This window comes from Cinclus cinclus, chromosome 6 (assembly GCF_963662255.1).
Source record: "Cinclus cinclus chromosome 6, bCinCin1.1, whole genome shotgun sequence".
Taxonomy (NCBI): Eukaryota; Metazoa; Chordata; class Aves; order Passeriformes; family Cinclidae; genus Cinclus; species Cinclus cinclus.
Genome location: NC_085051.1, coordinates 28,845,429 through 28,860,752, shown reverse-complemented (window position 1 = coordinate 28,860,752; position 15,324 = coordinate 28,845,429). Strand labels below are relative to the sequence as shown.

General features: G+C 41.3%; 1 protein-coding gene across 1 annotated transcript in view; it reads left to right on the top strand.

Moving 5' to 3' along the window:
- Positions 1-15,324, top strand: part of SMOC1 (SPARC related modular calcium binding 1) — a 125,545-nt gene that overhangs the window by 34,041 nt on the left and 76,180 nt on the right. The window contains exons 2-3 of the mRNA XM_062495374.1: positions 4,640-4,811; positions 13,447-13,559. Coding sequence (XP_062351358.1) covers positions 4,640-4,811; positions 13,447-13,559 — 285 coding nt within the window. The remainder of the gene's footprint in view (positions 1-4,639; positions 4,812-13,446; positions 13,560-15,324) is intronic.

The following is a 15,324-nucleotide window of genomic DNA, read 5'->3' as shown; positions in this document are numbered from 1 at the left end:
CCTTTAATCAGTGTTTGTTGTTTGTCAGCAGTGGTGTTGAGGTGTGGAGAAAAAGAACAGATATGCTTTGTTGGCGAAGTTAACTTCATTCTGACCTCTTATCTTTCCTTTTTCTTTTCAAGTCTGAAGAAGCAGAAAGCAGTTTGGGAAGTGGTTTCTGCAAGCACCTGTGTAAATGAATTTGCTAAAGGAGGAGGTTTGTCTCATTTTACGGATAGAGCTTTGACATAAAAAGATGCTCTGAGAGCTGCATTGAAGTAGAAACTCTTTAGGGCAGGGACTCAAACTGGCTGGAACAGGCGCTGTGCAGACTCCCTCAGTGTAAATAAAAGGTACATAAATACAAATACTGTTGCTTAATACTAATGTTACTTGTCTTAGTATTGAGTCCATATTCAATGGATCCCATTTGCAATCTGGTCAACATTAACTTTTTCCTGTATAGTAGATTATTCCTTCTAGTTTTGGAAGGGGGTTTGTTTGTTTTGTTGTTTGTTTTTGGTTTTAGCTGGGGTTGTGTGTTTGTGGTGGTTGGTTTGTTTTCTTTTTAGTTCTACTTTTAATAGCTTTCTTCTTATGAAGGAAAAGGGAGTCATAAAGACCTTATTAAGACATCTGCAATCCCATTTGCTTAGGATGTAGTCTGCTCAGAAACAAATGGGAGCACAGAGATCAAGAAGAAGCTTTGAGAAATTTCAGATCTAAGATAATTATCTTCCTCTACTTTCTAGATGAAGCTTGGAAACTTGCTGGTGCTGCACATGCTTGCTTTTTCCCTGAGTCTAGGTTTGCTTGCATTGTCAGCACTGAGCACTGCTCTGTGAATAGTGATTCTGTTGTTTGCATCCTGGAGCTATTGGGACATCAGGCTTTGATTTGAGCTTTGAAGGTCATTGTAGGACATTTGGCATTAAAGACAGAAGATTTACCTTGCTGCTCTTCCGCTGGAAAGACCAGAGAATCACATTCCTATCTCGGCTGTGTCTGGGCGGGGTGGGTACCAAGCATTAGGGCACATTGCTTGCAGCCCTCAGCCCAGCTCAGCAGTATCTCCAGCAGTGACCTAGGGGCTCTTCTGGAGCAGGGTTGTGCCCTTGGGAAAGCAGTGACTGCTTGCTCAAAGTAGAAATTATAAAATAAAAATCAAACTGACTACATATGGACTGTGGTCCTAGCTGTTAAAATCACAGAACCAAGGGGTCTCCCATGGCAGACATATTTTAGCATTCATCCATTCTTTTTCTTCATGCAGCTGAGGTTGCTTACAGAGGAGGTCATGCTCTTAGTCTGGCAAAATGCTAAAGGAAGACTTTTTGTGCTGGATGGAAGGGGATGTACACTCAAAACACGTAGTGTATTAAGTGTCTGTGGGTGGTCTGTATTGACCATCACTTCTGTAGCATGAATGCTTACCTCCTAGAAAGGGTACAAAGAACCACCATTTTTATACCTGCATGCTGTCAGGGCTGCTGAACAGAGATATGGGTTGTGAGCTGCAGCAGAGCAGGTACCCTGCTCTTAGGGGAAGTTTTTGAAGCTCTTTGGATCTCCTGGAGATATTGCTGGCCTTTCTGGCAGCACAGTTTTCTTGCGTGAGAAGAGCTCTGATCAGACAGGTGTGACCCTGGATCCTTCTTGAATTTAATGCAGACTTACACAGTTACAATCTACCTGAACAAAACAAGCACCATCTTGTGCAGCTACGTAAACCATAAACTTTTTTGGCGAGGCAGGTGTGGCATCTTCAATGTCTGGAAAGCACCGAACATGCTGTGTGGGCGCCCTACTGTAATCCAAATTGCAAATTCTAAAAAGGCTTTTGATTTTTTTTTTTTTTCTATTGACGTGGTTCTTGGCTTAATTTGGGTAGGCAAGAACTTCACAGACTGCATTGGGGTGCTCTGCATGTTTCCTCAGGCCCTCATAATTAATCAATGTTGAGTTGTTTCTCTGTCTGCAAGGAGGCACCTGAGGAAAGCTCTTCCACAGCCTTAGGTTTAACTTGTTTGTCAGCCCTAAGAACAACTTTCTGTTCTTTACAATGATGAAGGGGTGTTCTGGATGTATAAGCCCCCTCTATACTAAATATTTTGATACAGGCTGCAGAAGGCTTAAGTGAGTTTTCATGATACAAGATGACTTTGAGTAAGTTGATAATACTGATTTAGTTCTGAGAACCAGTATTCTAGATTTTTTTGTTGAATCTCTGGATAACTCATGCCTTTGGAACTCAACTTTTGACAAGGAATTTGCAAAAAATTTCAAGCCAGTAGCTCAAGTCCCTAGTTGTGATAAATGGGAGATCTGTGTGTTCCTTCCAAATCAGAATGACTCCTGTGTTGAACTGAATACTTAATTACTGCACGTGCACCATACTGTCCTATCAGGCAGCTCTACTTTGAAAGTTTGTTTATGCATACAGAAACCTGAAAAGTCTTGTGAGTCTTTCAGTGTCTGACATCACATGCTGGGAGGAGGCTTCAGCCTCTTCAGCCTGTTGCTTTTTGCTGTATGTTTACAGTCGCTACCGATCTTTACACTTTGAGGGCCACGGAAAGACATTACTGTAGCCAGAGTAATTCCAAGTTAAATTGTGATAGTCCAACTGCTGAAAAGAAAAAAATCTGGTCCAGCTTTACAGTGTTTTTTTAGTCTAGTCCAGGTCTCTATAAACAATTTAAAATTGCCTTCAGCTTTAAATGTTCCAATTTCCCATTTGGAGCAGGTGTTGCCAGGTTATAGAATGTGTTGTAGAAAAGGAACGAAAACATTTCAAAAGCACTGTGCTGTAACAAATATGTCAGGTCTGTGACAGATGAGATTTTAAAAAAAGTTTGCCCCACCAAAAGTAAAATGAATGCAAACCTCTCTTACTTTTCTCAGCTGTCATGTTTAAATAGGGGGTTTAGTAATGCATTAGTCTTCAAAAGATCCAGCAGTACATTATGAAAATTTGAAAGTTCTCAATTGTTTTTCATTTAACTGGGGAGAGGAGATTTTTTTTTCAATTTAATTTTCTTTTTCTTTGTTTTTGCTATGAAAAAACACCAAGAACCAAATTTCAGAGATGGATGTTCTTGGAGTGGTTAAAATCCAACCCAAACTAGGCTTCAGGCAATGTTTTTTCAACAGCTTTAACCTCAAAGCATAGAGTAGACAGCTTTGTAGGAAACTGTAACACCAAGGTGATTATGGCAGTGACTCACACTTCCCTGTAAGGCATCCAGCTATCAACACACTTGGAGAGCTGTGGCTTTGTGCATACAGGCAGGGTGTCAGTCAGTGCCCATTTGCCAGCCAGCTCTGAACTGCTGGGCTCAGAGCTGCTTTGACATCGAGCTGGGATATCAGTGTGTTAGAGAGCAGCTCTGGTGCCCCCAGGCCTTCAAGAGGCTGTAGAAATGGGAGGTAGGGATGGGGAAGTGCCTTTTCTTTGCTTAATCCTCATGGAACTTGTTTGGAGTCCTCTGAAATCTTCCTGTGAGCAGGTGATTTGGTTTGTGTAGTAATTAAAAGTTTGACAAACCACTACATGGGGTACTATGGGAAGAGAAAAAGGCTGCTACTGTCATGACTTGCCAGAAATTTCTGCAAGTGATTATGGGAAGATGACTGTCAGTTTGGATCCTCAGGAAAACAATATGAACTTGGGAAGGAGACCTGGGTGTCCCTATAGGCAGCTCAGAGTAGAGTTGAGGGTACAGCAGTTAACTACTTCCAGATGTTGGGATTTGCAGGGAACAAGCAGACAGAAGATGGGGACTCAAGTGCATTGTGGCTTTCCCATCGCCAAAAATATGGCAAAATGCCAAGGAAAACAGTAGTGATCATGATCTGGAGAGAAGTGGTCCAGGTGAGAAATTAGAGGTTGGGGTGATTCAAACTACAGAAGACTGACAAGGAGTGACATGTGTACAAAATGGGTTGCATCATAGTGGAGCGCTTGGGAAGAAGAGGTATGCAGAAAGATGATATAAATTCAAACTTCTGAAAGGAAGCAGATTTTCATATAGTGTGTAATTAGATTGTGGGCTGCATGGAATGCAATTGCCAGCTGTGCTGGGTGTCATCAGGAAGGAACAAAAGGTTGACTTTGGGAGCGTGCAGGTACGCTCTTGCAGGTAGTATTCGCAGATGATATTAACAATGCTTTCACAAACACCACTGGCAATACAAAACTGGTCATATGCATGGTTCACCTACCAAGGCCAGTCTTGATATTTTGTGTTCCTCTGTCTTTGGTGATAATTTTTTTTGTGTGTCTGAGTAAAATTGTCTAGTACCAGATACTGTTTGTGGCCCAGCACTGGGCAAGCTAGCCTGTTGTGACTCAGTATTGCCCTTCCCGTGTGGGTTGTGTTTGGCTTTGCACATCTTACTTTTTTAGAGGTGAGGCAGAGTGAGTAATGTTTCCATTTTATGAAAGAGAATGGAATGGCAAAGACCGTTAATTTTTTTAAAAGATGTACGTGTTTCATTTAAAGTTTCCTTCAGGCAAAGTGAATTTTGTTGGCAGCTTAAAATGCATTATAGTCATATTGATATTGTCATAAAGAAAAAAGTACACCATGCTCAGTTTTGGGAAACCGAACAAAACCACTGTATTATTTCTTCTCCCTTCTTTTTTCACTTCCTTCAGTTTTTAATAAGCGACCGTGACAGAGACCCGCAGTGTAACCTGCATTGCTCCAGGTCCCAGTCCAAAGCCCTGTGTGCCTCTGATGGCAGAACGTACGAGTCGATGTGCGACTACCAGAGAGCCAAATGCCGCGAGCCGAGTCTGAGCGTGACACATCGGGGCCGCTGCAAAGGTAGGTGGACTTCAAATGCCTCTGAGAGGAGAAATGGGAGGCCTGCCTTGTAAGAAACTGAATTCTTAGACCTTTGAGTTCTGTACCATGCTTTAAGAGTCATCTGATTTGGAACTGAGCATTCCTGCAAGCCTGGGTGTCTGAGTGTCTGTTTAGGCAGTAGAGTATGAGCTGACTGAATTATTGAAAGAAGGCAAAGGGGACACAGACATCACTGAAAAAGGGCTGAAATAGATATCTTCAGAAAGAAACAACTGGCCCCATGGAAGTATAAAACCAAATCCTGAAAGCAGACTTCTTCCTTGCTACCTGTGCTGATGAGAAATCAAGACACCTTTGCCCCTTTGACTGACAGCGATCTGGAGTGGGGAAGAATATGATGTACACTAGATGTCTAGTCCCTTTTCAGGCATACACAGACTTTCTGTGCTGAGCTAGTTAAGACGACAGTGCATGCAAGACTTTATGTGGCTTTTTTTTTCCTTCTGTTTGCTGTTATGCATCTACTTAGAAGCGTGGATACTGTCCATTGATTCAACTCTTTAGCATAATCTAAAGATGAAGTTGAAACTTTAAAGGATTGTTGGTATCTTGTCACACAAATGGTTTGCATTTGGAATGAAGTGAAAAATAAAGTGGAGTCCACTTTCTGAGAGCCCAGTTGGCTCAGAGGACAGATGGCACAGGTGTTTTTGGAAGTGGATTAAATTGACAGGGGAAACTCATCAAAATCCATGTGACATAATAAAGAATTCATTTAAGCCTCTCATTTGTTTATAAAGACCTTTTTGCTGTTGTAAAAACGTATCTTTGTTAGAATCACTTGATATAAAATGAAAATCCCTTTTCAGTGTAGTGACAAACTTTAAGTGAATTATGAGTCTGACTTCAAATATTGTCCTCTTTTAAACAGTTTCTCATTGGAAAAATACTTATATGATTTTTTGTTTATTTTTCACCACTTCTGGGTTGGTTTATAGCAGCTTCTGCCATAGCATAGATTGTGGCCTTTGAATCAGGCTTCTTTCTAAATACTGGAAGCCCAGAACCTTTCTTCACAGAGCTTAAGAAGCACTTGGATTGTTCTTGCAAGAGATACTCAAAAAATGTATCACAATAAGAAGCAGTATGGTGAGAGTCCTGTTTTTGTTTTCATCCCTTTAGCAGGGTGTCCTAGATAAGCAGCTCTGCAGCTGATATTGGCACATAAACTGGCAGTGTTCAGTTGCTTAAAACATGAGAACTGAACTGCAGTATTACTGCATTTCTGTATACTAAACTTTGTTTCTGGAACTAGAAAAAATTTGCTTCCCAAACTACATGGCCTACTGCATGTTGTGATTCCAGAGTCCCAAATAAGTAACTGAGACTGTTTTTGTCCTGGGAACAGGTAAAGTGCACTTTCTTTCTGCTCTCTGAGGCAACTGAAATGTTTAGTTGAAGTTAACTTGCATTCTCCTTTCCTTTTTCCTCTTACCCTGTGGTACTATACAGTACCTAACAATCTAGGAGTGTTTGCAAACTGCATGTCTTGCTTTTAACCCACTGACACTCCTGCCAGTCCCTGTGAAGTAGGAATATTCTTTCAACTATCACATGCAAATTTAACCTAGCTAGTAATTTCCATATGTGCTGCTCTTGAAAGGTATTTTGTTTTCCTAGCTGCATTAGGAACATGACCTCTAGTGCATAAAGATCACCGTTGCTGGCAAATCCAGGCAGTTGTGAGACAGCTGTGCTCAATTTCAAGCTGTTGGCTAGGTTTGTACTGTGTACTTGCAAAAAGGAAGGTATTCCCAACAGTGTTCAAACACTTTGTACTGCATCAAGATACTGGCTGTACCCTGAACAGCCTTCACTCCTCCTGTATGACAGATGCTCTACAGGAGAGCTCCCATGGAACTGTAAGGGATCCCATGGGCCATCGAGCTCAGTCACATACAGTTGTGATAGATACTGTACCCAGAACTTATCCTTATGGAATGAGAGGTTTTAACTTGCACGTCACACTCTGAAGGGGAAAAACAACAGGCAACTAAAATAAGTAAAAGAGAAAGTATATTGTGGACAGCAAGGCATAGTTCTGCAGCCCAGATTATTGTAAGCTTCCAGTGTATATGCTGATGACTTGAACTGTGCTTGTGCCAAGGAAAACAGAATGGTTTCCATAGTGAGAACAGAACCTTTTTGATTCAACTTAATGCTCTGTTCTCTCTCAAGAAACTAAGGACCTTTAAAGATGAAATCTTGCCAGCCCTTTGGGAGCTATAACCCTTATTCAGCTCTCATTTGTTGCTAGTTTCCTCATGTGCTTTTCAATGAAATTCCTTCAGTGCTAAATTATCTGAACTCCCTCTAAACCCTCACACATCACAAAGGGTTAAAAGTCAGGAGTAGCTTAAAGTGATCAAATCCCCTGACAAATGGAGCCTCACTGATGAGATTCTGAGGATGGTTCCAGATGGTATAGCTGTGCCTAAAATATACAGCCAAGCAATGCTACCTGGATCTTTTTTCAGTAGGTGTCATAATATCTGATGTTAAATGAGAGTTAGACCTCAAAACTTTGCAGGGGTGAAGGACAAATACTTGTTAATCTTGACAGCTTGCCAAGAGTAGTTTATACAGTGAGTGTTTTATTAGTATATATCTGTGGCTTAGAACACATTTAAGTTCTGTGTTAACTGGTTGATTTCTAGGAGCTTCTTTGGCTCATTGAATTACAATGTGGGAGTGTTCTACAAGCTCTCTTTGCATTTATTAATTAGATTAGTAAGTCTGCTGGTACAGAGTTTGTTCTTAGATCACAAGTCACCATGCAGAGTGAACCTATCTCTAAGTTACTGATGGATATTGTAATAGGATTTTCAGCCTTTCTCTTGGGACACAGGAAATGAACACAGCTTTTGGCTAATGTGCTAGAAAGGTGGGTCTTCTGACTGATGGGTTATTTGAAGATAATCTTCTCTACCTAGTATTTTCATTGGATAGGAGATGGTGTTTTGGAACCACTTTGCTCGCTGGATCCATGTTTTGTCTTCGAACTTGCTTTAGTCTCCCTTGACTGTGAATAAGAATGTCCTGCTTTGGCAGTAGTTAGTAAAATCTAAAATATCGCTTTCAATCACTTTGCAAACCTAGGTATGCTCTGAATAAATTAGGGAACTCTGGAGTAGAAATGCAATGTGGATATCAAAAAAGGAGCAAAGCGCATTGGTGTGAAAGGAAGACAGGAAGGTGATCAGGAGCAGTCAGTGTGGATGGGGAAGTCATACTTAACCAACCAGATTGCCTTCTTCAGTGGGACAACTGGCTGGTTAGATGAGGGAAGAGTAGTGGGTGTTGTACACCTGGACTTCAGGAAGGCATTTTGGCACGCTCTCCCATTATATCCTCACAGGAAAGTTCGGGCAGTACAGACTGGACACTGATGGACAGGGAGGTAGTTTGAGAACCAGGTCCCAGGGCACTGGGATCAGTGGAACAGGTGTGATTGGAGGCCTGTCACTAGTGGTATCCCCCAGAGTTCAGTATTGGGTCCATTAGCATTTACCTTGTTCATCAGTGACTTGGATGAAGGGACAGATGCCTCTTAAGCAAGTCTGTTGATGATTCAAAGCTGGGAGGGCATGGAACTCTTCAAAAAGATCTGAGGGTTGGAGGGATGAAGGGTGTGGAACCTCATTGAAATTTAACAGAGTATGGGGTCCTGCACCAGTACAGGCTGGGGGCTGATCTGCTGGGAAGCAGCTCTGTGGGGAAGGACTTGGGGTGCTGGTGGACAACAAACTGTCCATGAGCCAGCAGTGTGTCCCTGTGGGCAAGAAGGACAATGGGATCCTGGGCTGCATTAGGAGGAGCATGGCCAGCAGGTCAAGGGAGGGGATCCTGCCACTGTGCTCAGCCCTGGTGAGGCCACATCTGGAGTGTGTGTCCAGTTCTGGGCTCCTCAGGACAAGAGGGACAGGGAGATTCTGGAGTGGGTCCAGGAGAGGGTGACAAAGATAATGAGGGGAATGAAGCACCTCACTTTTGAGAAAACACTGAGGGATCTGGGCCTGTTTATCCTGGAGAAGACAGGACTGAGAGGGACCTCATCAATGCATGTAAGTATGGTGAAAGGAGGGTGTTGCAGGATGGATCCAGGTGTTCTGGTAGTGCCAAGCAATAGGACAAGGGTTAATGGGCAGAAACTGGAACACATGTAGTTCCACCTGAACATGAGGAAGAATATTTTTACTGTGGAGGTAACTGAACACTGGAATGAACAGCTGCCCAGAGAGGTTGTAGAGTCTCTTTCCCTTGAGATATCTGTATCTGTCTGCCCTCAGACCTGAGTAGTGTGCTCCAAGGGACCCTGTGTTAGCAGGAAGTTTGTTCAAGATGACCTCCAGTGGTCCCTACCAACCTGAACCATTCTCTGTGGGTGAAAGAAGTTTGAGATTCCAGGTGTAGAACTTGACCCAGATGAAGTGGAAAACAGTGAGGAGAGTGAATAATGCTTGATAACCTGTACAATAGATAGGCATGTTTTTGTAGTTTGCTGAGATCCATTTTTGCATGTTTTTTGCAAATACACAGATAATTGAGTAAATGGGTATGAACCTGTTGACTTCAGTGTAGTTCAACTGCTTCATGTCTGGTGGAGACCTGGCCTGTATGTGAGACAGTTACCTAATGGAACTGAAAATAGTTAAAAAGCTGCTTGGATCAATTTTTGCTATTTGAACTTTGGATACAAACACAGGAGAATTAAAATTAAGTGGCTTTAATAGATCTTGGTGGTTGCATTGTATTGATTTGCTGCTAGTGTTATGTGAATCTGGGCGATGTTTTACTTTGTGCTATTAGGAGAGCTTGGGTATTTATGCCATGAAGTTGTGTGGTGTCAATACTGCCTCTGCCTGTTGAAGAGAGGATGCTGGAATTCTTGGCGCCTATTCAGGAGTGCAGTGTGTATATTATGAGGGACACGGTGGTCTTGTTTGAATAACCTATTCATGGATAAGATCAGCCATGGTAACTAGCCAATTTCATTGCAAAATCCAAAGTTTCGTGCACCTGCATTGTGCTGATTAGGCCAGAGATGTCAAAAACATCACTTGTAGTTAACAATCTCCTGGTTGCCAGCTGCCAGCTTGAGAATTAATTCTCTTTTAAAGGCAGCTTTCTGAGCTACAGTAAATCCGTCCCAAGTTTGAAGATATTTAAAGTGAAATCAAGCAGGTCTGCTTTCAAAAGAAGTTATGCTGTTTTGGTTTTTCACCTAATGTAATGGAGGGAAAAATGTCCAATTTAGTCTGCTTGAACCATGAAACTGGAACGCATTAGTGCCATTCTGGTTTATAAACATGGTGTTTGATATTCCAGAGAACATTTCCAAAAACAGGGAAGAAAGTGCTGAAACACTTGGGTAAGCAGTCAAAATGTAGAATAGTGTACATGAACCTACAATCATAAGATCAGGCTTTAGTAAAATTTGTAATGCATCTTATTTGGGGTGAGCTATTTGACAGCTACTTTTTAAACACTTGGCACTTATGTAATACTTTACATTTTCTAATTAACAAAGCAAAAATAGCAAGGTGAAGTCATCCCACTGAAATCACATGTTGATGCAAACATTATAAAAATACCAGCCTGTGGAGTGAGGAAAAGGAGGATTGACAGTCCTTTTAGAAACAAACTGGTAAATGTTGATCTTAAAGGTACTGTTTTTACTGGAACTGATCTGTGGAAGACTGACAAAAAAGATAGCAATATGCATGCACCTCTCCACCCAGCATGGCATGTAGGTGTTTGTTCCAAATGGAGGCTGTAAAAGGACTGGCATGACCTTTGGAAATCAATGAGGGAGGATGGGAGAAGTAATCGGTCCTGAGTGTTCATGAACAGGAGAAAAACTGTCTTCTCTGTGCTTCAGCAGTAATTTATGAAAAGTCACCACTTGAGCCAACCACTGAAGTGCAAAAGATGCTGCAACAATGATGAGCTCTTAAACACCTGGTGGTCTAGTGGTGGTGTGCTGTGAAGTGTGCTCTGCTGGGTGGGAGCAGAGGTCAATCTATAAAGGCCAGTTAAAATTGCTGGGAGGGACATGGTAGCCTTAGCATTAATGTGTTTGTTATTTTCTTAAAGTAAGAGCTTGATTGTGTGAGTGTTTCTTTGTTCATTAGACAAATTTGACAAAGATCTGGGTTTGTTTTCCTTCTGCCTGGGCTCCTAATGTATTTATACTGCAGGGGATATCACAAAATGTATGTTTCTACCAGCTCTGTGCTGAAGCATCCAGTTTCAGTCATGTAGTTGTGAGTGTGCCAGCAATAAAGCAGATGCTATGTGGAAGTACGTTATGCTTTTGTTTTATGCTCAGGAGAGGAACCAGAAATGCCTGTCTGCAGCCTTGTATCCTCATATATAGAGACTAGAAAATACTTTCATTTGGGAACTTGTGGTTTGATTGTCATGTAAGAAATTCACACCTGTTTTTTTCCTTGCAAGTGCACATCTCCATAATTTATGCTGACTTTTTTTTTTTTTTTTTTTTTGCTACTTAGTTGTTTCCTGTGAAGCAGAAGTTGAAAGTACTTTCAGTCAAGCAGCCATGAAACAAAGTGCAGGCATACCATCTGGTCTTGTAGTAATGTCCTCTGTCATGCCAAGCAAGATTAGACTCTCAAGTTTGAACAGGAGACCTGCAGGTGATATGTATTCCAGTTAAAAGCATTGCCAGTGCTTCCTTTTCAGCTTAAAGAGTGAACATGTGTTTGGAAGGATCAACTGGCAGGTCTATCCTCCATTGAAGATGTGCAAACAAGGTCTGATCATCTGGTCACATTGGCAAGCTGGTGAAAAGGAAATTCCATGTCAAAGCTTATGAAAAACTAGAAAAAAAAATACAGTGTAAATTTTATTCAAGTCCTGTAACAATTTCACTCTTTATACAAATACATAATGGGCCCACCTGAGATCGAAGCTCCATGGTCTTTGGTAATGTGCAGACACCCAACAAACAAATTAGTCTCAAGAAAAGTGACATAAGATCAGAAATGACATGAGGTCACAGGGGGGTGAGGTGAGCAACTTGTAGTCACTCAGTGGTCACTGGCAGAATTGATACAGGTACAGTTGCTTTCTAACACAGTGCCTAAGCAGCTGGCATTTGTACTATATACTATTGCTATGAATCATTCTTTTTTTCCAGAGAGAACAGTTTGATTTTCATAGTTTCAGAAACCTTGTGAAATCCTTCTTCGGAAGAAATGTGATATGTTTAAAATGAAACTGTGTTGGCAAACTGGAAACTTAATCTCTCGTGTCATCAATTGTATAAATAAAGTACTTGGTCTGAAAGCTTTGGTCTGTCTTTATCAAAACTATTTACAGCATTGTCATTGGTTTCTGTGCTTAGAGATGCCCAGATGGAAGTTACTTTTATTGCTGCACAATGTGAATTCAGTTGCTCTAAGAACCCAGACTATTTTAAATAAGTTCTAATTTAATGCTAGTATTAATGATTCTGTTGTCAAAGTTCATGTAATCTGTGAAAGAGAATGTGATCTTGAGGGATCCAGTGGAATTTTTTGTTAACCAGTACGATTGCCATGCCTGGTACGATGGGGATTGAAACTTGTTCACTCTGTATGGTGCTGCTAAAAGATTTTGGAGTTTCTGCACTGAAAATCTTTAGTCAGTAGATTCATGGGAGAAGAAAGAAGGTGCTAGTTCTGGTGTCACAGTGCCATGGAAGCAAATGTTCACGGTTTTCTTTCTCTTTCTAGACTGAACACTAGTATTGTTAGACCTGATGTTTTAAAATGTAAACATCAAGTCAGTCTGGATGTCTACAGGGCAGAACTTTCCTCTTTTGACTCATCGGTGATTAGAGTTACATTTATCTGGGTATACTCCCAGTGAGCTCAGCCTGGAAGGCGTTAAGGTCATGCTACACTTTGCCATCATCTGAAGTAAGAATGGACATCTTAACCCCTTCAAACTCTGCTTGCAGAGCAAGGTCTTCCTTGTCTCCAAAGTGAGTAACTGATATGAGAAAGTTGTAATGCACACCTGACTGCAAGCACTGGGACTAGAGGTAAAAGCTGATTTTCAGGAAAGCACAGGAAATGGCATCTCCTGCCTCATTTGGACCACACAAAGGTGGAATTTCATATGGATGACTGGCTATTTTAGTATGTTCTGTGAGAATTGCTCAGAGAAGAGGGGGTCATCACTTCTTTAACACATTGCTCACTGCTGGGCCTGAATTATTTGGTTTATACTCAGCCATCCAGTTTCAGGCTGTTAATGCTACTGGCCTTTCATTGTGTGGACATTGTGCTCCAGTGCTGGTTCAAAGAAGCTTCCAGGATCCTTAGATGACTATAAGAACTATTGACTAGGAAATTAGGCAGCTCTTAATTAACTGGCTTGTAGTTTGATTGTCTAGGTTCATATTTGTCTTGTGGATCATGAGTGGTAATGCCACATATCTACCCTGTGAATGTGTGGGTAATGGTCTTTTATGCTTTATGGCTATTTGTTTTGGGGGTTTTCCCCTTGCAGCAGTGTGGGTCAGCTGGTAGCTTTTGGAGAGGCCAAATTGCAATGTCAGTGAGTTTTGCCTTTATTTTTCTAGATGCTGGCCAAAGCAAGTGTCGATTAGAGAGAGCTCAAGCGCTGGAACAGGCAAAGAAGCCCCAGGAAGCAGTCTTCATCCCAGAATGCAATGAGGATGGATCATTCATGCAGGTAAAATTTGTATTTGCTTCATTCAGCCAAGGCATGAGCCAAGTGATCATAGCAGAGTGGGTGCCCACTCTGACTCAGTTATTCAGGTAAAAATTTGGGAACTTCTTTAACCAAATGGAAGTTTTGATTCAGTCACAATACCTTAAAAGACATATGCATAGGCAATTGCATCCAGCTCCAGTGTAGTACAGAAACAAATGGCATCGGTCTTCAGCATTGCACAGAAAGAAAAGCAGTTGCAGGGGAGGCCAATATTTCCATGTAGAGGGGCTGTAAAGAAAGCTGTGGCTCACACAGAGCAGGGTGGATGCAGCCGATTCTGCTATAACTTCTGCTTCATCTATCCCAGGGAAAAAAAGCAGTCTATTCAGCCTGTTCCTTCTGCAGACTGCGTGTCCTGCAGTGATTTGGAGGACTGGTGGAGAGGAGATGAGACTGCTTTGTTTGGGTTTTTGATTCTTCACTGTTCAGTTGCTGAAATTTGCCAAAGCAGGGTAGAAATGAAGAGTGATACCTGGTTCTGTTACCACAGAGTAGCATTGAGTAGTGTCCTAGTGCTGACTAACTGTGTGTTAGAAATGCCTCATGCACAGTTTCCTGACACATTTTCATGCTTTCTGGTCAGTTTTGCATGCATCTAAAATGCCAAAAACCTGCAACCCTTTGACTTCTACTTTGTGGATTTGGGTAAATCACAGAATGTTTTTTGCCTAACCTCCCATACATCTAATACTGCTCTAGATACCTTCTTTCTTGGAGAAACTTCAGGATATATTGCTTGTTTGCAAGGTCTTCTGAAGGTAAAAGAAATTCCAAAACAGAATCAATATTGGCTTAAAAAAAGATTAGAAAGGCAGAGAACTTTGGATTTGGTTCAAACATTTTGTGATGCCTGAGGGAGTAGGAGAGGAAAGATTTTTTTATTGTGATAACCCACCAAAAAATTTATTCCCCCCCCTCAGCCTTACCCTCCTATTATCTGGTGTGTGGGAGTGTTTTTGTTTTGTTTTGTTTTGTTTTTTGATGATGAAGTAGAAAAAGTTGTATTTGTCCTGCAAACTTTTCATGCTTCTTTAGAGTGGCATTATATTTCTGTACTGTGTGGACCATCATGGGAAGATTGGGATAAGAGAAGATGGCTGCAGTTTCTTGCAGTTTAACTGAACTTCCAATTGTTGAAATTTGATTTCGTGTCGAGCTTCTCAGATTGTGTTGGCACTGGAGGCTAATGTTTATAAAAGCTAGCACAGTGGGCCAACATGGAACAAAGTGTTCTATGTTAAACTTCATAGTTTAAGAAAAAAATGGTAAGGAAAGCAAACTTTGAGATATCTGTCACCTTGTCCATCAACCTCTTGGAGAGGAAAGTAGGTGAAATTTTTAACCTCATAAGCTGGACTGATAGTATAGTCGATAAAGCTTTGCTTCAGACAGGTTTCTTTTTGAAGGTTGATACCAGTGTCTGGATTGTGGAGAAGTTGCTGGACTTTTCCTTGGTATATTCCTTAGCCAGTGTTGGTTGCCAGCTGTGGGGCAGCATGAAACTGCTTACAAAAATTGTGTGGTGTCACTTGGCAGCCAAGTGATATTTCGCATTTTTCCTCCATTCAGTTCTATCTGTGAACACTAAAATCCTTTTGTTTTACCTGGCATGATGAAGGAAGCCTCTGATCTCTTTGTGTCTGGAATTAACTGAAATTCATATAATGGTTCATAAAAATACCCTGAGTTCTACATACCTCATGACTGAGCTTCATCAATTATA